General features: G+C 43.3%; 1 protein-coding gene across 2 annotated transcripts; it reads left to right on the top strand.

The window, feature by feature from the left end:
* The first annotated feature begins 10 nt into the window (after positions 1–10).
* LOC108696915 (sodium/potassium-transporting ATPase subunit gamma-like) lies at positions 11–22,135 on the top strand. 2 transcript variants are annotated; one of them, XM_041569779.1, is made up of 6 exons: positions 11–182; positions 16,632–16,667; positions 17,487–17,561; positions 18,783–18,816; positions 20,240–20,271; positions 20,738–22,135. In XM_041569779.1, exons 1-6 carry the CDS (start codon positions 146–148, stop codon positions 20,755–20,757), a joined length of 234 nt encoding a protein of 77 aa, XP_041425713.1. In that variant the 5' UTR covers positions 11–145; the 3' UTR covers positions 20,758–22,135. The 2 variants fall into 2 exon arrangements, with proteins under 2 accessions (XP_041425713.1, XP_041425714.1); XM_041569780.1 differs by lacking the exon at positions 11–182 and adding an exon at positions 4,425–4,754.
* The last annotated feature ends 991 nt before the right edge of the window (positions 22,136–23,126 follow it).

The following is a 23,126-nucleotide window of genomic DNA, read 5'->3' as shown; positions in this document are numbered from 1 at the left end:
CAAGCAGAAGGGGCGTGTCGCATGGCTCCGGAAACAGCCGGAGACGCTGCAGCACAGTTTCTTATTAGGATTAGGAGTGAGAGAGCGGGCGGCCCACGTGAATGAAATTTAAAGCGGCCCGTCGGGCAATTGCTCGAATCCACAGATGGTCAGTCCGGGCCTGGCCCCAGTGCTCTATAAATGTGAGTAGTCTATGTATTATGTATCACAGAAAGAGAAATATAGAGTTCTAAATATTTCAGGACTGTTCCATTTATCAGCTGCACATTACACAGCCGTCACTTTGGTTTCTTTGAGAATATGATGCTCTGGGCCCAATATGACAGAAACATATAGGTTTTTGTTGAGGCTTCTGGTGGGAATAAAGATAGACTGCTGGGAATTCTCCCAGGCCTGGGCATAATACTGGAACCTGGGCCCCACTGGAAGATCTTGTAGACCAGTCTGACCCTAGTTCTCTCTTTCTCCCAAACAACTTACCCTCTCATTTTGGTGTTTTCATTCTGCTTTCCATGTGTTTCACTGTAGGGAATGTATTTTACACTTGGCACCCCTTTTGGAAAATAAGATAGCACTCAATATTGTTGCGCAGTACAGACCAATCAAACCACAAGACCCAGAGGGACAAGTTCCTATGTCTGGGTCATGCTGCCACTGGCCACTAGTTGTCAGAATAAGCCCCTGGGGTTTATAAATCCCACCTTGTGGCATAACAGAACTGGCTTGTTCAGGTGAGGATCATTCAGGAGTTGGGAGTATTCTCTTAGGTGGCCAATCCCAATAATAAAGCAACTAATAGTTGGATCAGCTGACTGTCAGCCACAATGTCCTGGTTGTATCTTACAAGGTAAACCCCATGGTGTTCATAGAATTTAATGAGTAAAATCATTATAGGATAATTAAAGGAAATATTTGCACCTATTGATGTTGATCAGCTATCAGTACAAATTCCTGACCCTTGCTATATATGCTCTTAAGCCCTTCAGCAACCCCAGGTCTGGAACCTTTCTAAGCAACCTCCAAATCTGGTACCTTTCTAAGCAACCTCCAGGTCTGGTACCTTTCTAAGCAACCTCCAGGTCTAGAACCTTTCTAAGCAACATCCAGGTCTGGAACCTTTCTAAGCAACATCCAGGTCTGTCTAAGCAACATCCATGTCTGGAACCTTTCTAAGCAACATCCAGGTCTGGAACCTTTCTAAGCAAACTCCAGGTCTGGAACCTTTCTAAGCAACCTCCAGGTCTGGAACCTTTCCAAGCAACATCCAGATCTGGTACCTTTCTAAACAACCTCTAGGTCTGGTACCTTTCTAAGCAAACTCCAGGTCTGGTACCTTTCTAAGCAACTTCCAGGTCTGGTACATTTCTAAGCAACCTCCAGGTCTGGTACCTTTCTAAGCAACCTCCAGGTCTGGTACATTTCTAAGCAACATCCAGGTCTGGAACCTTTCTAAGGAACATCCAGGTCTGGAACCTTTCTAAGCAACCTCCAGGTCTGGAACCTTTCTAAGCAACCTCCAGGTCTGGAAACCTTTCTAAGCAACATCCAGATCTGGTACCTTTGTAAACAACCTCCAGGTCTGGGACCTTTCTAAGCAACCTCCAGGTCTGCTGTGCCTTTGTTACTCCCCTGACTAAACCACATGTATCTGCTGTATATCATTGTTACCCAAAGGAACTGCATCTCTAGTGTGTTCTTCCCTTACCCATGGCATTGTATATCCATTTCTTAGACATTTATGATATTTGCCCTGAGCCCCTGTATTGGTGGCAAGACTTGCTCCAGGCATTTACACAGACATATTCTGTCTATGAGATGCTTCTAAAGATAGTTGGGTGGGACACTGGATTCTAGACCTAGTGGAGTTAGTAGAGACATATTGTGGTATGCTGTTTGATTTTGAAGATACTGGGCTGAGCCACTTGCTTCTGGATATACTGGGGAGTCATACTTGCTTCTGGGATACAAGAGTGGGATCTGGATTCTGTAAACACTGGCATGGGACATTTGATTCTAGAAATACAGGCGTTGGATGCTTGGCTCTAGAGAAACGTCAGTGGGATTCTTGCTTCTGGAGATACTAGTGTGGCATACTTAATTCTGAAGGTATTGGACATTTTGTTTCTGGATATGCTGGTGAAATACAAGAGTAGAATTTTTGCTTCTAATGTGGGATACTTTATTCTGAAGATACTTTGTTGGAAGACTTGTTTCTGGAGATATGTGGGTGGAACACTGGGGTGGGATGCTTGCTTCATGAAATACATACTGTAAGTGGAATTCTTTCTTCTAGTGTGGAAGACTTGTTTCTGGAGACACTTATGCAGGCCACTTGTTTCTGGAGATACTGGGGTGGGATGTTTGCTTCTGGAAATACACAAGTGGAATTCTTTCTTCTAGTGTGGGAAACTTGTTTCTGGAGGTACTTGGGTGGGATGCTTGCTTCTGCAAATACACAAGTGGAATTCTTTCTTCTAGTGTGGGAAACTTGTTTCTGGAGGTACTTGGGTGGGATGCTTGCTTCTGGAAATACACAAGTGCAATTCTTTATTTTATTGTGGGAGACGTGCTTCTGGATACACTTGGATAGGGCACTTAGTTCTGGAGATAATAGGATGGGATGCTTGCTTCTGGAAATACACAAGTGGAATTCTTTCTTCTAGTGTGGGAAACTTGTTTCTGAAGGTACTTGGGTGGGATGCTTGCTTCTGGAAATACACAAGTGCAATTCTTTATTTTAGTGTGGGATACTTGCTTCTGGATACACTTGGATAGGGCACTTAGTTCTGGATATACTAGGATCTGATGCTTGCTTCTGGAAATACACAAGTGGAATTATTTCTTCTAGTGTGGGAGACTTGTTTCTGGAGACACATAGGCAGGCCACTTGTTTCTGGAGGTACTTGGGTGGGATGCATGCTTCTAGAAATACACAAGTAGAATTCTTTCTTCTAGTGTGGGAGACTTGCTTCTGGAGACACTAAGGCAGCCCACTTGTTTCTGGAGGAACAATCAATATTTGCAATGTTCGGAGTGCTCAACCCTTCGAGTAAACCCTGTGTAGGGTATCAGGTGCTTAATCTGGTTGACCCTTTCCTGCCCAACAGGTCCAGCATACAATGTAGAGAATAATCCAGTAGCACACTGATTATGGTGTGATAAGTGATAAATTGTTTATTTAGCCCACATACATACAAGGTAAGGGCAACGTTTCGGACCCCACTGGGCCCTTTGTCAAGCCTAGTGGTCAAATGCAAACACAGTGTTTTATAGAGTGTACAATGGGAGTGGCCTGTGACTCCTCCCCATCAAATGACATCATTATGAATCAGGTGAAACAAGAATACTTAAAGTGTCCATTTAAAGATAAAGTCCATTTGTATAAGTCCATACATCTGTGTACTCAATAATATAGCAACACAATAGAGTGGTCTAGTATTACCTGAGACGCTTATAGACTGCTGTTGCACATGGTACTCAGCTCTCCCTGAGATTCATATGCAGATCTAGTAGTCTGCACTCAGCAAAATTTCCAGACCAACTAGTAACTTAAACATAAACAATAAAAATGGATTGTTTATGTTTAAGTTACTAGTTGGTCTGGAAATTTGTACACTCTATAAAACACTGTGTTTGCATTTGACCACTAGGCTTGACAAAGGGCACAGTGGGGTCCGAAACGTTGCCCTTACCTTGTATGTATGTGGGCTAAATAAACAATTTATCACTTATCACACCATAATCAGTGTGCTACTGGATTATTCTCTACTTGTTTCTAGAGGTACTTGGGTGGGATGCTTGCTTCTACACAAGTAGAATTATTTATTCTAGTGTGGGAGACTTGCTTCTGGAGACACTTGGGTGGGGCACTTGAATACTGGTATAAGACACTTGCTTTTTGAAGTTACTGGAATGAGATGTTCTTTGAGACAGTGGGGTGAGACAATTACTTGCTCGTGAAGGACTGGCATGAAGTAGTTAGAAGGGATGGGCACAGGACAAACACATTATAGACACCAAGCAGATGTGGGAGAATCTTTGCAGGGTGTGGGGAGAGCAGTGCAGATACAGAGGCAAATGGACAGGAGAATGATTGGAGAGGAAGCCCCAGCTAGAGATAAGAAGTAACAAATAGAAATAATATAGTAATACTCAAGTGAAGACCAAATTAAGAGAATAAATAAGGGGCAGGAGGAATGTGGAGCAGACGGCAGCACTTCCCCGCAGCTTCTCTGCACTCCTAGCACAAAATCAGCCGCAACAAGCCCAAAGCATCTCTCAGAGGACCAGCACCAATCAGATGCCGGTCAGTGTCTGAGCTTGCCTGGGATTGGCTGCTAGAGAGCCCCCTGGGAGAGAGGGAGTGATAGAGAATAAATGAAGAATAGGCATCCCCCCCTCATGCACCTTTCCCAGCTGTGAGATTCCAGGTCTGCAGCAGCATCATCATCATCCCTGTATCACCCACATACACACACATACACCCACATACACACTATCATCACACACACTGCATCACACAACTGTGCTCTCCCAGTTGCACCCTCCAACTTGCATCCCTATACCCACAACTCCCTGCACCCTCCTGCATTCCAATACACTAACACACACACACTATCCCACTAACACAAGCACATAATTCCAAAGGCAACAGCCGTCGGGCCCATCTGGGACACACAAAGTGACACACAACTAAGTGCCACAGTTTGCTGCATTGTCCAGGATGGCTACACCAACTGAGCGGACTGAACAAGGTAGGGGGTTACAAGGGTGCTGCACTGGGTGGGGAGTGGAGACAGTTTTTCATTGACTCTTTTTTATTGTGCCGAAGGGTTAAGTAGCTGTGTGTCAGTGAAAGAAGACTTTCAGCTCTGCGGTACTCCATTGTCATTTTTCTCTTTAAGATGCTGCAGTCCCGCAGGGCGGAAGGGGTTAATATAACTTGTTTATGGCAAAGGATTATTATTTCCCTGTGTTGTTAATGAATCCATTTCATCTCCAGCCTTATTGCCTCCTGCTGGGGGTTGAGGGGGGGAGGCAGTGTCTGCGGCTCCCACATAAGTGCTTCACTGCAGCAAGCGCTAAGATCTTCACTCCCACCACCCCTACTGCAGGTGCAATGCAGTGTCCCAGCTGAGTATCCGCTGAGCCCATCCCTACACACACTTATGGGCAAGTGCACTCCGGCACTAAATGCGGGGGGTTAATGAAGCATGCAGCAGGCTGAACATGTGTCCTGCATATCTTACACTACTAAATGTGAATTAATGCATGGGCTCATGGGAGCCACACTTATTGCAGGGGTAGGTGAACTGCAGCATTAAGACTCCCTGCATCCCATCAACAACCAATGGCTTATAGGGAGGATGCTGGGAAATGTAGTGCAAAAGCAATTGCATGCGTGACGTAAGTGCTAAAATAACCAATGGAAAACCCATAATTAAAAGCATTGCAGTGGAATGGGGGAGGGAGGTTTAGGGACTTAGGATCCACTTAATGCAATCAGGCCATGTACATTAATAAATGAAGTCAGTGACCCCGCCTCTGGGCTATTAACAGTTAAATTACATAAAGATGCCATTTCAAGCCAGATATGGGATTATCTGCAGAAAGTGGGTCGATAGAATGAGAAGAGATTTTATATCCCTAGAATTATAAAAAAAAGGGAGCGGTGGGGGCGCATATTACTCCAGTGTCTGGTGTTTGCTGAACTGCAGCTCCCAGAATCCTTAGCTAGGTGGGAAATCAGAGCTGTTGCAAGTGGGGTGTAAAAGTGAAAACATGTGGGCTTGTTTATAATGACTGCTTTTTATTTCAATTTTCTTCTTTTTTTTCAAGTATCTCGCTGTGTCCGTGGTGCGGGGACCTGGTTAGATAGGAAACGACTTGTTCTATGTATCTCAAGGACACTGACGCTGTCTCTGCTCTTTGTTTAGGGATGCGGCTTCTCCTAAACTTCATTTGCTTTGTTAGACGAGCTGTGATTGGCTCGTGTGAAAAACAGAGATTTACTTATTAGGGAAAGGACCGGGTGGGGGAGACACATACTCAATGCAGTTCCATCAATTATCCAACCTGCAGCACTTTAGTTGTTACTGAACTACAACTCCCACAAATGAGGCTGATATATATTGTTACTCATACCCACCTACCTTCTACACACCCTGTTATATGATCACACCTCCTCTCAGCAAAAGAGGCAGATTTACTTGGGGAATATGAGATTCACCTACTAAGACTCCAATAACAATGATGTGTTGTCAGGTTTTCTAAGGATACAGGTATAATGTTCTTAATCAATTCTCCACAACTCTACTATATCTTTCCCTACTATACCTGCTATCCCACAGTCACACTCCCTTCCCAGAGACTATTATCCACTGTTACTATAGGCACCATCCTCTCCCTACTATACTGCTATCCCACAGTCACACTCCTTCCCAGAGACTATTATCCACTGTTACTATAGACACCATCTCTCCCTACTATACCTGCTATCCCACAGTCACACTCCCTTCCCAGAGACTATTAATCCACTATTACTATAGGCACGCATCTCTCCCCTACTATACCTGCTATCCCACAGTCACACTCCCTTCCCAGAGACTATTATCCACTGTTACTATAGACCATCTCTCCCTACTATACCTGCTATCCCACAGTCACACTCCCTTCCCAGAGACTATTATCCACTGTTACTATAGGCACCATCTCTCCCTACTATACCTGCTATCCCACAGTCACACTCCCTTCCCAGAGACTATTATCCACTGTTACTATAGACACCATCTCTCCCTACTATACCTGCTATCCCACAGTCACACTCCCTTCCCAGAGACTATTATCCCACTGTTACTATAGACACCATCTCTCCCTACTATACCTGCTATCCCACAGTCACACTCCCTTCCAGAGACTATTATCCACTGTTACTATAGGCACCATCTCTCCCTACTATACCTGCTATCCCCACAGTCACACTCCCTTCCCAGAGACTATTATCCACTATTACTATACGGCACCATCTCTCCCTACTATACCTGCTATCCCACAGTCACACTCCTTCCCAGAGACTATTATCCACTGTTACTATAGGACACCATCTCTCCCTACTATACTGTACCTGCTATCCACAGTCACACTCCCTTCCCAGAGACTATTATCCACTGTTACTATAGGCACCATCTCTCCCTACTATACCTGCTATCCCACAGTCACACTCCCTTCCCAGAGACTATTATCCACTGTTACTATAGACACCATCTCTCCCTACTATACCTGCTATCCCACAGTCACACTCCCTTCCCAGAGACTATTATCCACTGTTACTATAGACACCATCTCTCCCTACTATACCTGCTATCCCACAGACACACTCCCTTCCCAGAGACTATTATCCCACTGTTACTATAGACACCATCTCTCCCTACTATACCTGCTATCTCACAGCCACACTCGCTTCCCAGAGACTATTATCCCACTGTTACTATAGACACCATCTCTCCCTACTATACCTGCTATCCCACAGTCACACTCCCTTCCCAGAGACTATTATCCCACTGTTACTATAGACACCATCTCTCCCTACTTATACCTGCTATCCCACAGTCACACTCCCTTCCAGAGGACTATTATCCCACTGTTACTATAGACACCATCTCTCACTACTATACCTACTATCCCACAGTCATACTCCCTTCCCAGAAACTATTATCCCACTGTTACTATAGACACCATCTCTCCCTACTATACCTGCTATCCCACAGTCACACTCCCTTCCCAGAGACTACTATCCACTGTTACTATAGGCACCATCTCTCCCTACTATACCTGCTATCCCACAGTCACACTCCCTTCCCAGAGACTATTATCCACTGTTACTATAGGCACCATCTCTCTCTACTATACCTGCTATCCCACAGTCACACTCCCTTCCCAGAGACTATTATCCACTGTTACTATAGACACCATCTCTCCCTACTATACCTGCTATCCCACAGTCACACTCCCTTCCCAGAGACTATTATCCACTGTTACTATAGGCACCATCTCTCCCTACTATACCTGCTATCCCACAGTCACACTCCCTTCCCAGAGACTATAATCCACTGTTACTATAGACACCATCTCTCCCTACTATACCTGCTATCCCACAGTCACACTCCCTTCCCAGAGACTATTATCCACTGTTACTATAGGCACCATCTCTCCCTACTATACCTGCTATCCCACAGTCACACTCCCTTCCCAGAGACTATAATCCACTGTTACTATAGACACCATCTCTCCCTACTATACCTGCTATCCCACAGTCACACTCCCTTCCCAGAGACTATTATCCACTGTTACTATAGGCACCATCTCTCTCTACTATACCTGCTATCCCACAGTCACACTCCCTTCCCAGAGACTATTATCCACTGTTACTATAGGCACCATCTCTCTCTACTATACCTGCTATCCCACAGTCACACTCCCTTCCCAGAGACTATTATCCACTGTTACTATAGACACCATCTCTCCCTACTATACCTGCTATCCCACAGTCACACTCCCTTCCCAGAGACTATTATCCCACTGTTACTATAGACACCATCTCTCCCTACTATACCTGCTATCCCACAGTCACACTCCCTTCCCAGAGACTATTATCCACTGTTACTATAGACACCATCTCTCCCTACTATACCTGCTATCCCACAGACACACTCCCTTCCCAGAGACTATTATCCCACTGTTACTATAGACACCATCTCTCCCTACTATACCTGCTATCTCACAGCCACACTCGCTTCCCAGAGACTATTATCCCACTGTTACTATAGACACCATCTCTCCCTACTATACCTGCTATCCCACAGTCACACTCCCTTCCCAGAGACTATTATCCCACTGTTACTATAGACACCATCTCTCCCTACTATACCTGCTATCCCACAGTCACACTCCCTTCCCAGAGACTATTATCCCACTGTTACTATAGACACCATCTCTCACTACTATACCTACTATCCCACAGTCATACTCCCTTCCCAGAAACTATTATCCCACTGTTACTATAGACACCATCTCTCCCTACTATACCTGCTATCCCACAGTCACACTCCCTTCCCAGAGACTACTATCCACTGTTACTATAGGCACCATCTCTCCCTACTATACCTGCTATCCCACAGTCACACTCCCTTCCAGAGACTATTATCCACTGTTACTATAGGCACCATCTCTCTCTACTATACCTGCTATCCCACAGTCACACTCCCTTCCCAGAGACTATTATCCACTGTTACTATAGACACCATCTCTCCCTACTATACCTGCTATCCCACAGTCACACTCCCTTCCCAGAGACTATTATCCACTGTTACTATAGGCACCATCTCTCCCTACTATACCTGCTATCCCACAGTCACACTCCCTTCCCAGAGACTATAATCCACTGTTACTATAGACACCATCTCTCCCTACTATACCTGCTATCCCACAGTCACACTCCCTTCCCAGAGACTATTATCCACTGTTACTATAGGCACCATCTCTCCCTACTATACCTGCTATCCCACAGTCACACTCCCTTCCCAGAGACTATTATCCCACTGTTACTATAGGCACCATCTCTCCCTACTATACCTGCTATCCCACAGTCACACTCCCTTCCCAGAGACTATTATCCACTGTTACTATAGGCACCATCTCTCCCTATTATACCTGCTATCCCACAGTCACACTCCCTTCCCAGAGACTATTATCCACTGTTACTATAGGCACCATCTCTCTCTACTATACCTGCTATCCCACAGTCACACTCCCTTCCCAGAGACTATTATCCACTGTTACTATAGACACCATCTCTCCCTACTATACCTGCTATCCCACAGTCACACTCCCTTCCCAGAGACTATTATCCCACTGTTACTATAGACACCATCTCTCCCTACTATACCTGCTATCCCACAGTCACACTCCCTTCCCAGAGACTATTATCCCACTGTTACTATAGACACCATCTCTCCCTACTATACCTGCTATCCCACAGTCACACTCCCTTCCCAGAGACTATTATCCCACTGTTACTATAGGCACCATCTCTCACTACTATACCTGCTATCCCACAGTCACACTCCCTTCCCAGAGACTATTATCCACTGTTACTATAGGCAGCATCTCTCTCTACTATACCTGCTATCCCACAGTCACACTCCCTTCCCAGAGACTATTATCCCACTTTTACTATAGGCACCATCTCTCCCTACTATACCTGCTATTGCCACCCTCTTGATTATCTCTAATGGTCAATCGCCTAGCAACTGTTGCTTTCTAGATGATTGCATTGCTAACGTGCAATCCAATTAACTGGCCTAAACCAATACCTGCCCATTGATAGATCCACTACAGCTTAATTTCCACAATGAGTGAGGCGCGGGGGAGGGCTAATGACTTCATTAAGAAAGATGCAAGATTTGTTAATGAACACAAGCCTGTGGGTACAGCAGAGGAGTAAGATATTTATTCTGTGTCTGCATCTGATTGGACACTGAGGGAGAAGCTGAGGGGGATAATTATTTACACTGGCCCAGATATACAGCTATTAATATCTGTCACACTTACACTGTACAAGAAATAAGTGCTGAGGAAAGAACCAAGAAAAAAGAGCCGGCAATGGAGAGAAGGGAGAAGATGCTACTGATCATATATCAGACATAATAATCTTAATATGGTTACATAGATAGATATATAGATGATAGATAGATAGACATATCCAAATTAAGGTTTGGATCCGATTCAGTATTTGGCCAAATCTCTCAGAAAGGATTAAGGATTTGTCCAAAGCAGGAGCAGAACAATTTCAAATCAGAAGTATAGTACAAAAATGAAAGAATACAACAGTAGACAGAGAAGGTTGACCAACATTAGCTGCTAAATCAGTATCTCCAGACACACTTAGGAGGCCAAATCAGACAATGCCTTTGCATTCACAAGTGGATCATTCCCTTGACAGGGGAAGAGAAGCGGCAGGGACTGGGGAAGAGAAACAGCAGGGACAGGGGAAGAGAAGCGGTGGGAACTGGGGAAGAGAAGCAGCGGGGACTAGGGAAGAGAAGTGGCGTTAACTGGGGAAGAGAAGTGACGGGGACTGGGGAAGAGAAGCGGTGGGAACTTGGGAAGAGAAGCGGCGGGGACTGGGGAAGAGAAGTGGCGGGGACTGGAGAAGAGAAGCGACGGGTACTGGGGAAGAGAAGCAGCAGGAACTGGGGAAGAGAAACATCAGGGACAGGGGAAGAGAAGCGGCGGGGACTGAGGAAGAGAAACAGCAGGGACAGGGGAAGAGAAGCGGCAGGGACTGTGGAAGAGAAACAGTAGGGACAGGGGAAGAGAAGCGGCGGGGACTGGGGAAGAGAAGCGGTGGGAACTGGGGAAGAGAAGTGGCGTGAACTGGGGAAGAGAAGTGATGGGGACTGGGGAAGAGAAGCGGTGGGAACTGGGGAAGAGAAGCGGCGGGACTGGGGAAGAGAAGTGGCGGGGACTGGGGAAGAGAATTGGCGGGAAGAGAAGTGGCGGGGACTGGAGAAGAGAAACAGCAGGAACTGGGAAAGAGAAACAGCAGGGACAGGGGAAGAGAAGCGGCGGGGACTGGGGAAGAGAAACAGCAGGGACAGGGGAAGAGAAGCAGTGGGAACTGGGGAAGAGAAGCAGCGGGGACTGGGGAAGAGAAGTGGCGGGGACTGGGGAAGAGAAGCGATGGGAACTGGGGAAGAGAAGCAGCGGGGACTGGGGAAGAGAAGTGGCGGGGACTGGGGAAGAGAAGCGATGGGAACTGGGGAAGAGAAGCGACGGGGACTGGGGAAGAGAATCGGCAGGAACTGGGGAAGAGAAGCACCAGGGACTGGGGAACAGAAGCTGTGGAGAGAGCAGTTGGAAAGAGAAGAGCAGGACATGGTAGTTTCATGGAGAAAGCTGTAGGAGATGCAGGACATGGAAGCAGGGAACAGAAGCAAGGGCAGGGTGCATGGGTCCATGTAAAAATCAGCAAAGTATTAGAGAAAGAATGTTTATTAGGCAGATGTTTGGAAAGAGCTCAAGCAAATGTATGTGAGAACAAAGGAGGTGAATTTTATGGAAATAAAATAATGGAGGAGCAAAAGCCAGACATGAGCCGGGTAAGTGTCATAGACAGATACGGACGACAAATTTCTTCTGCTTTGGGTCGACCTGGGATCATTTACTCCCGGAGGTTCCACTGGGTCACTGATAAATAGATCTTTGTCTAGAAGACCTGATTACAATGAGTAAAGGATACAATGTATTAAAAACTTGATCTGTAACATTCCCCCCCCACACACCCATTCATATATCAATTCCAGCGGATTGGATAAAGCAGAGGAAGATCCTGTGTAAATCTGATTCCTCGTTCGCTGTCCCACCACTGCCCTTATGGTCACTCTCCAGACACCTTCATACAGACCTTGATATTCCTATGAAGGATTTCAATCCACTGCCCACACAAGAAATTAGAGGTTGGCATAGCCCTGCACTAAACAATAGTTTACCAGTCATTACTGCTATACTGTGTAGAGACTGGATGGATATAGAAATTAATGATGCACAGAATCAAGGATTTGGTTCAGAATTTGATTCAGAATTCGGTCTTTTTCAGCAGGATTCAGATTCGACCAAATCCTTGTGCCTGGCCAAACCGAATCCAAAGCCTAATTTGCAAATGTCAATTAGAAGGGAAATCACTGACTTTTCATCACAAAAAGTAAAAAAAAAAATTTCCACTTTTTTCGTTCCCGTTTTGCATTTGCAAATTAGGATTTGGATTCAGTTTGGTATTCGACTGAATCCTTCACGAGGGATTCAGCCAAATCCCAAATAGTGAATTGGGTGCAACCCTAATATTAATATATACATATATATATATATATCACAAGGCTGTTCCTCCCTGTTACCAGCCAGGGTTTATTTTTATATTTGTTATATCCCACAAGCCCCACTACACCTATTGATTGCAGCAACCTTTAAGTCTGTTGAGCTAAAATAGATGAATTATTACTTTCTGGCTGCTGAGTGCTCTTGGCAAACAGAAGTGCAACAGAGATGGGGATCTGATCCTGAGCTCTACTAAATATAGACAGTGTTACTAATAAGGGTGCAGTACATAAGGGGTTGCTTGCCCTCTATTCCCCCCAAATCTTTCTTATCCTTAGGATCATTAAACTAAATTAAAGACCTATAATCAATGTGGCCCTTCAGGGTTGTATTTGTAGATATCAGACTTTTCAAACTATGCTCCAAGCATTTTAGCTTTAACTTAGGGGGCTGTTCCTGCTGAATTGTGCTTATATAGGGGAATATTTATGCTGGAGTGGATTATGTTAAATCTCCCCTGGAATAAATGTAAAGTAACAACCTGTACAGGCAATGAGCACACCTTGAGGGCTGTTCCTGCTGAACTGTGATTAGTACAGGGAATACCTATGACTATCTCATGAGGCAGAACTGACACTGGGACTTACTGTATATCATGAAATCTTTCTTTCCAGTCTATTAGAAAAGGTGCATAAAGGTTCGAGCAGTGGGTGATTGTGCGACTGATATTACATCCCCAGTGTAGCATGTCTCTCAAGGCACAAAGCTACCCCCCACCATTATTATTATAATAAGGAGATTATAACACAAAAGGTGCCTTGTGGGAGATAAGAAATTCTCTCATGGACAGTCTCCCTGAGAAAACGGCAGCTTACACTGAGCTGAAAATACAAGCTGAGTTCTTAACCTCTTCAGAACATCTGGGGGGCAAAAGCAGAAACAATTTTACATTTAGCAACATGAGAATATAAATACATAAATAATGCAGTAACACTGGTATTTTGGTATTCTCACCGGGTTTCTTAGCTTCCCATATCCACTCTCTGAGCCTCCCTCCAACCTTAACTTCCCATATTCATTATCTGAGCCTCCCTGCCAGTCTTAGCTTCCCATATTCATCCTCTTAGCCTCCCTCCCGTCTTAGCTTCCCATATTCATCCTCTGAGCTTCCTTCCAGTCTTAGCTTCCCATATCCATCCTCTGAGCCTCCCTCCCGTCTTAGCTTCCCATATTCATCCTCCAAACCTCCCTCCAGCCTTAGCTTCCAATATTCATCATCTGAGCCTCCCTCCAGCCTTAGCTTCCCATATTCATCCTATGAGCCTCTCTGCCAGCCTTAGCTTCCCATATCCATCCTCTGAGCCTCCCTCCCGTCTTAGCTTCCCATATTCATCCTCCAAACCTCCCTCCAGCCTTAGCTTCCAATATTCATCATCTGAGCCTCCCTCCAGCCTTAGCTTCCCATATCCATCCTCTGAGCCTCCCTCCAGTCTTAGCTTCCCATATTCATCCTCTAAACCTCCCTCCAGCCTTAGCTTCCCATATTCATTATCTGAGCCTCCCTCCAGCCTTAGCTTCCCATTTTCATCCTCTGAGCTTCCTTCCAGTCTTAGCTTCCCATATCCATCCTCTGAGCCTCCCTCCAGTCTTAGCTTCCCATATTCATCCTCTGAGCCTCCCTGCCAGTCGTAGCTTCCCATATTCATCCTCTAAACCTCCCTCCAGCCTTAGCTTCCCATATTCAACATCTGAGCCTCCCTCCAGTCTTAGCTTCCCATATTCATCCTCTGAGCCTCCCTGCCAGTCTTAGCTTCCCATATTCATCCTCTAAACCTCCCTCCAGCCTTAGCTTCCCATATTCAACATCTGAGCCTCCCTCCAGCCTTAGCTTCCCATATTCATCCTATGAGCCTCTCTGCCAGCCATAGCTTCCCATATCCATCCTCTGAGCCTCCCTCCAGTCTTAGCTTCCCATATTCATCATCTAAACCTCCCTCCAGCCTTAGCTTCCCATATTCATCCTCTGAGCCTCCCTCAAGCCTTAAATTCCCAAATTCATCTTCTGAGCCTCCCTGCCAGTTTTAGCTTCCCATATCCATCATCTGAGCCTCCCTCCAGCTGTACAGAATACAATTTCTCCCTCAGTCTCTCAGAGATCAGTACCAGCCTCTTTCTCTGCTCATTTCCCCTTTGCACAACCTTGTTTATTAAAGAGGGAGAAGAGGAAAATTCGAGTAAAATGAATATTTCATTGACACTTTGTTATGGTCGGAGCATTATCAGATCCCCAATTTGTAAATGTCTTCAAATACCTATTAAATATTTACTTGTGGAGGATGCACAATACTATTTCCTACTGGAACCCTCAGGCCTTTGCTAAGTGACACTTTAATGTGACCTTGAAATAGTGTCTCTGTTAAAAGGCTTAGTGCTGAGCAATAGGAACCCGCGGGGGAAGCACATGGGAATGTACTGAGTCAGATTTTATAAAAAGCATGGCAACTCCAACCTTTGCTCTCACTATTATAAAATCATTTCTCATTGATATTAATAGTAGGAGAGAGTCTCCCCCACCACCCCCACACTCTCAATGCTTTTATTCTTTATCACCAACAGAAACAGACTGTCACTGTGTCACCCCTTTATAAAGCAATCACCCAAGCAGTGTTTGTATCAGTTATAATTGGTTATTTATATATCATTAAATTGTGTTTATTTCCCAGCAGGCTTTATATTACCTTACAGGCTTCTGTGTCCTCAGCCAACCCTGAGACATAACACTTCAAATTATAATAATAACAATACTGACTAATGCTACATACCCTAACGGGGAAAAGAATATTGTCAGAGAAGACTGATTGTTAATGACTGTGTTACCCCAATGTTTCTATATATCTGTAACCTTGTTATGAGCTAAGGGGGCCCAGCCTGAAGGTCAGTTAGGGGGAGATTTGGGGTGAGTGCTTATTTGTACCTTGGGTACCCCTGGAACTATAGCAGGGTGACTGTTACCCCAATGTTTCTATATATCTGTAACCTTGTTATGAGCTAAGGGGGCCCAGCCTGAAGGCCAGTTAGGGGGAGATTTGGGGTGAGTGCTTATTTGTACCCTGGGTACCCCTGGAACTATAACAGGGTGACTGTTACCCCAATGTTTCTATATATCTGTAACCTTGTTATGAGCTAAGGGGGCCCAGTCTGAAGGTCAGTTAGGGGGAGATTTGGGGTGAGTGCTTATTTGTGTCCTGGGTACCCCTGGAACTATAGCAGGGTGACACCCCAATGTTTCTATATATCTGTAACCTTGTTATGAGCTAATGGGGCCCAGTCTGAAGGTCAGTTAGGGGGAGATTTGGGGTGAGTGCTTATTTGTGCCCTGGGTACCCCTGGAACTATAGCAGGGTGACTGTTACCCCAATGTTTCTATATATCTGCCAACTGATATTGGGTATTCATACCCAGGGGCATTTCCCCTAACACCAAATCAGAATACAAATCTGCCTCACTGCCCTGAGTAATCTCCCTTGCTAAATGTTAGTGGGGCATCTGAATAGCATCATGGGAGCAACACTGTCCCCTACAGGCTAATCATAATAATTAGGAATTGTGTTAAATGAGCGATTCTTCTTTACAATAAAATATATAGATTTGAGCCTTTAACTGCTTAATACGTCTTTTTTTAATATCATGTTGGCTGGAGGAATGTAGAAGGTTGGGTCCATGGATCAGATATATTTTACACTGTATCTCTCTCTCTGTAGCCAGCATATACGGAGATAAGGATCCCTTCCGTTATGGTAAGTAATATTCTGGAATAGCTTTACGGTTTTTCTATAGAGGGCAACAGCAACTTTGCCTTCATAATTTTATTTCCAGTAATAAAATAATAAAAAAGATATCACGGATCCTTAAGAAATTATATGGAGACCTCTAGTGGGAAATCCAGATGTTGTAGAAGCCCAGTGGGAATTTCCTTTTGCACTTTAATTACTACTAACTAGACTGTAGACTGATTAAGGCATGCTAAACAGTTTACTGCACTGCTGCTAAATATGTGTTGGTAAATTAGGAAGAATTATATTCTATAAAAGCACTAAACAGGAGAGAATTGTCCTTAAAGGGCATGTAAAGTCTAAAATAGAATAAGGCTAGAAATGCTGTATTTTGTATACTAAACATAAACATGAACTTACTGCACCACAAGCCTAATCAAACAAATAATTTATGCTTTCAAAGTTGGCTACAGGGAGTCACCACCATGGGCTGCTTAGGGATCGTCATAAACAAAGCTGCTTGAGTTCTGCATGGCTCGGAAGTAAGGCGGGGGCTCCCCCTGCTGTTCATAAGTATGATTGTTTCCCTGCAGAGCAGTTAGGGACCGTCTGACAATTCCTATCCACAGCAGTAAATCAAGGGAGAATTTCACTGCATACAGTCAGGTTTCTTATAAAAACTGTACACATCTTTAAATTAAAGTATATTGGAGATAGATTTCTTTTTCATTAAAGAAAGCAAAAATGGGATTTTATTTTTTTGCCTTTCCATGCCCTTTAAGGCAATACCCCATGAAGAGTTTCATTATCTTATAGAATGACACAATTTCTGTTTTGATTAAGATTACGATACAGTGCGGATGACTGGTCTTATTCTCGCCATTGTCATGTTCAGTTTGGGGATCATCATTGCTCTGAGTAAGTGTTCTATTCCAGCATGTTTGCACTTTAATCCCACCCCCAAGGAACATAATTGTCCGAATAAATTGAGTTGCTTTGAGTTTGTTTTTTATAATGTGCCAACCCTGTACTGGTCTTGATGTCACCCCTGTAGAACAAAATTGTGCCAAAAATGTAAGCCACTTCCAGCAAGTGTATTCTCTCATGTGCCTTTTCCATTCTGATCTAAACCCCATCCCTGAAGAACAGAATTGTGGCAAAAAGTTTAGTTACTGCTATAAGTAGTCCTCTCTCACGTTACAGATCAGTTGTGATTGAAACCCTACACCTCAAAGAACAGAACTGCACCCTCATTTAGGGGGCTATATAAGGTCGAATTTTAGAGCTTTTTTAGACCTTTTAATTTAAGAAAAAACTCGAATGTAAAAAACTCAAATCAGTGAATTTGAGTTGCGAAACCTGAAAACTCAAATTGATCAGGTTTTCGAGTGAAACCCAACGCAAAAAACTTCATGAAAACATCATGAAGGCTATCAACATCTTCAAATGGCTCAAGGGACCTCTGCCACTGATTTCTATATGACCCTGACAGGTTGTAGATGGTGCATTTTCGGCTTTGAGTTGTTTTGAAGTTCGGGGTATAATACATTTTTAAAAAAAAACTTGAAAAATTACCCCTGAAAGCTGTCATTTTTTGTAGAAAGAACAATTCAACCGTTGATAAATAACTCCCTTAGTGTTCTCTCTGTCCATGTTCTTCTGATCATTTATAACACATATTAAATTTACACAGATGCTAAAATAGGAATCTTCTTTCTGTTATTATCCAATTTATAAGCAACCCACAATACACTATACCAGTGGTCCCCAACCAGTAGCTCTGGTACCCCTTGGATGTTGCTCCCAGTGGCCTCAAAACAGGTGCTTATTTTTGAATTCCTGGCTTGGAGGCAAGTTTTGGTTGTATAAAAACCAGGTGCACTGTCAAACAAAGCCTCAATGTAGGTTTACAATCCTTATAAGGGCTACTAAATGGCCAATCACAGCCCTTATTTGGCACCCCAAGAACATTTTTCATGCTTCTGTTGCTCCCCAACTCCTTTTACTTCTGAATGTGGCTCACGGGTTCAAAAGGTTGGGGATCCCTGCACTATACTATACTCACAAATTAGTTCTGATGTCTAATGCGATTCCCAATCGGACACTTCTAATGATCTCTCTTCTCTTTTTCTTATGCAGGTAACAAATTTAAATGCAAAAAGAGGAATCCAGAGTAAGTATATATATTAGTGATCCTTCCTCCCTTACCCTCTGGCTCTTTTATGAGACTCAAGGCTATATCTGTTCAGATCGGTAATAGCCCCCCATGGCCAGTGCCCTCTGGGACAATTCAATGCCATTCCTGGGCTTTCACTATTGAATGGTGTATGGGCATTGACACTATATAACAGGTTTTTGCCAGCTTTGTTTGTTGCTCCTAGTGAGTACTCGCCCTGCATGACTTCCTTCCATCCAGAGAGCTGGGGATGAGCTTATTCTTAAAATATCCCTTTTTTATTCCAGCAACAAAATCACAGCAGTGTCAATTTTAAAGCCATAGAAAATGGCAAAAAAATATACCTTTAAGAACAGTATACATACCTGCCTGCATGTCTGATTCACTGCTGTTTTGTGAAGACAGAAAAAAAACATTATTTTTAAAGTGATACTGAAGCTTTACTATAATGATAGAATTGTGTTGGTATCTCTATTAATGAAAGACTGCATTATTATTATTAGTATTATTATGAGAATTGTTTATAATATAATCTAACTATAAATTCTAAGAATATTAGAAGTCACTGAAAGTAAAGTCAAGTCACAGGAGTTATACAGGAAACTCTGAGTATCACTCATGTATTATAAGGGATAATGTACCCCCTACTGTAAATGATAAGGATATTAGAAGTCACTGAGGGGTTGTTCTGTGACCATATAAAGGCACAAGGCTGCAGGCTGAGTTATACAGGGAACTCTGAGTATCACTCATGTATTATAAGGGATAATGTACCCCCTACTGTAAATGATAAGGATATTAGAAGTCACTGAGGGGTTGTTCTGTGACCATATAAAGACACAAGGCTGCAGGCTGAGTTATACAGGGAACTCTGAGTATCACTCATGTATTATAAGGGATAATGTACCCCCTACTGTAAATGATAAGGATATTAGAAGTTACTGAGGGGTTGTTCTGTGACCATATAAAGGCACAAGGCTGCAGGCTGAGTTATACAGGGAACTCTGAGTATCACTCATGTATTATAAGGGATAATGTACCCCCTACTGTAAATGATAAGGATATTAGAAGTTACTGAGGGGTTGTTCTGTGACCATATAAAGGCACAAGGCTGCAGACTGAGTTATACAGGGAACTCTGAGTATCACTCATGTATTATAAGGGATAGTGTACCCCCTACTGTAAATGATAAGGATATTAGAAGTCATTGAGGGGTCCTGTGGCCATATAAAGGCACAATGCTTCACGAGTATCGTGTATTATTAGGGTTTTTAACACATGACATCACTAAGCAATATTTATAAGGTTATTTGTGGTCCTAGAATATGATAGGTAAAATGAATATTAATGCTACTTGTATTTGTTTTTCTGACCCATTATTGTGTGTGTGTCCCTTACACTTTATCTGTCTCTTCCACAGTGGTGCTCAGACTAACGGACGACAATCCCAAAGTAAGTAACTGTGTGGTAGTGCTACATTATTTGTATATCTGGCTTTAGACCACAACACTCCACTGAGATTGCACTAAACTGTATAACTAACAATCTGTTACCAGCTAAAGCCAAAACAACTTTTTACTGCTAATACTTTTAGATCTCTCAGCTGCTTCTGGCACTGAGGATCCCCCTCTCCTCCTCCAGTCTTATAATTCTTTCATATCGTGGTTTTCTGACCTCACTGTCTCCTACATGGAGTATCATCTTCTCTCTATTGGGGTCCTACAAGGCTCTGTCCTAAGCCAGATATTTGCTATACTTCCTTTCTTGTCCAATTCATCAAATTCAAATCTATCTTTCTTTCTCAACCCTGAGCTCTTAACTCATTTATTGTACAACGCTGCAGAATATGTTGGTGTTTTATAAATACATTAATAATAATAATTTCTTTTTTCTCAATGTCTCACTCTTTCATTCACAGCCCCAGCTGGAAGTGTATAGTTCCTTTGTTCCTTAACCCTACCACATGCTGCTGGATCCTGTCTCTAGATCCTCCATGAAGAACTGAGGGGAAGGGATGGAAAGGAATATGACCTCTTTTCACAACGATGCAGATAGCGTGTTACATGCATGTATGACATTCCTGCGTGAACCCCCCCATTACCTCCATGCACACAGAGCTTCCATCTCTAAACCTCCCCAAAAGACTGATTTAGAGAACCACACAATCCCCAATATCCCTTTTCCAATACACAGAGACGGAGATACACTGGAACAAAAAGCAGATAGAGAAGCAGAGAACGGCAGGCAGTGACCCCCAAAACAGACCACATTAGGTCTCCAACACAACATTCAACAAGAGACAACCAACAATTTTAAACATCTACCTGTAATTATTCAGAAAAGGATGCCCACTGTATTCCTTCAAAAAAATGTCCAGCTTTTGTTGAATTTAAAATCCCATAATTTTATGGTTACTATAGGAAGGATTTACAAGTGTCTAGTGGGATACAAAAGTCATTGGCCAGGACCAGAACATGTAGGAACTGCCTGGTAGTCATTGGAGCTTCTTTTTCAGGGTCTGGACGGCTGTAGCTACTACCTGGTTGATATAGGAAGTCCTAGTTTCCTCCAAATATCCAGATTTGTGGTCAGGAAATGGTACTTTATTAACATGTATCAAAGTTCTCTGTCAGCACCTGGTGACATCTACAGCTCTATAGCCTTGTTTAGAAAGTGGTGGCCACCACCTTGTTGCTATAGAATGTTCTTTATCATTGTCCAGTGCCTTCCACAAGTGGTTAGGTGTCCATAGCCAGGGGATTGTAGTTCCTGTCATTGCTAAGAATAAGCTGTAGCTAAAACTACTAAATTACAGTTAAATGTGAGCTGAGGTTCAACAGAAACTGGTTATTCTACTCTCCAATAATTGACCTATTCTATAAGACCCTTTATACTGAATCTTTTGTTTTAAGGGTTTTGGTGTTTCTTGGATGTTGTTATTTAAGTATAATGATATATATTACCTCTTGTGGGTACAGCCTCTAATCCACTCACGGATGCAGTCGGTATTGGCAAACATTTAGGTAATTGTTACCTATAATTCTGCAGAAGAAGAGTGGCCAATAATATCGGGGCCTATTTCCTGGACTGGTCTCTAATTCTCTAAAAAGCTGAAGCAGGTATGGGTGGATACTGGGAAGGTGTCCTGTTTTATTTTTCTGTATATAGCATGTAAGAGAAATAGAAGTATATATAAAGAGAGAGAAATATATCAATATATGGTTATCAAAGACTGATCTCTATAAGATATATGCACATGGGCAGATGCAACCAAGTCCCTACCTTGACGTTCTAATAAAATGACACAAATATGTTAGTTCTTTCTTAGCATGGTGTTTTTATTGAAATATATGACATAGTAATATTGATTTCCCCCAGAATTTGAATTTAAAGATAATTTGTGGGGACAATTTGTTTTCAGCTGGGTGCAAACTGCACCGACAACAAAATGGCCATTATACAGCAGGTGAGTGGGTGCAGATTGATATTGGATTGTGCACAGTACTGCCTCATTGCTCTGAGCCTTGACCTGAGCCTAATGCTCATAAAAATAGGCTCCATGGGCACATTGGGTGAAGTAGATGCAAGAATACCTAGGTGGTGAGGCCCAGACTTATAAAGTAGAAACCCTATTATATATACAGTATATATACTAATGTACTAAATGGGATACTAAAGGACTTGCTATGCTACCCTATAGCCACCATCTTGACCTACTGTTTCCATCATTGCGTTATTGTTGCCATTTTGCCTTACTCTCACCACATTGACCTACTGTCACTATATTTTTCTACTTTCTCCTTCTTCTTTTACTGCCATCTTCTTGTCCTACTATCTCCATCCTTTTCTACTTTCTCAATCTTGTCATATTGTCACCATCTTGTCTTTCTGTCTCCATCTTCTTCTACTTTCTCCATCTTGTCTTATTGTCACCATCTTGTCCTCATGTCTCTGTCTTCTTCTACTTTTTCCATCTTGTCCTACTGTTTCTGTCTTCTTCTACTTTCTCCATCTTCTTCTACTGTCTGCATCTTCTTCTACTTTCCCCATCTTGTCCTACTGCCTCCATCTCTTTCTACTTTCTCCATCTTGCTCTACTGCCTGCATCTTCTTCTACTTTCCTCATCTTGTCCTACTACCTCCATCTTTTTCTACTTTCTCCATCTTGTCCTACTACCTCCATCTTTTTCTACGTTCTCCATCTTGTACTACTGTCTGCATCTTCTTCTACATTCTCAATCTTGTCCTACTGTCTCCATCTTCTTCTACTTTCTACATCTTGCCCTATTGTCACCATCTTGTCCTAC

Source organism: Xenopus laevis, chromosome 7L (genome assembly GCF_017654675.1).
Source record: "Xenopus laevis strain J_2021 chromosome 7L, Xenopus_laevis_v10.1, whole genome shotgun sequence".
NCBI classification, from domain to species: domain Eukaryota; kingdom Metazoa; phylum Chordata; class Amphibia; order Anura; family Pipidae; genus Xenopus; species Xenopus laevis.
Note: the sequence above shows the minus strand (reverse complement) of the source record. Positions and strands in the feature narration are given on the sequence as shown.

What these genes read in the sequence shown, in the direction of transcription:
- LOC108696915 (XM_041569779.1), top strand. Translation starts at nt 146, where the DNA reads ATGGTCAGTCCGGGCCTGGCCCCAGTGCTCTATAAAT. An exon ending in GGGGATCATCATTGCTCTGA is followed by an intron (nt 17,562 to 18,782) that starts GTAAGTGTTCTA and finishes TTTCTTATGCAG; the next exon opens with GTAACAAATTTAAATGCAAA. An exon ending in TGCAAAAAGAGGAATCCAGA is followed by an intron (nt 18,817 to 20,239) that starts GTAAGTATATAT and finishes TCTCTTCCACAG; the next exon opens with TGGTGCTCAGACTAACGGAC.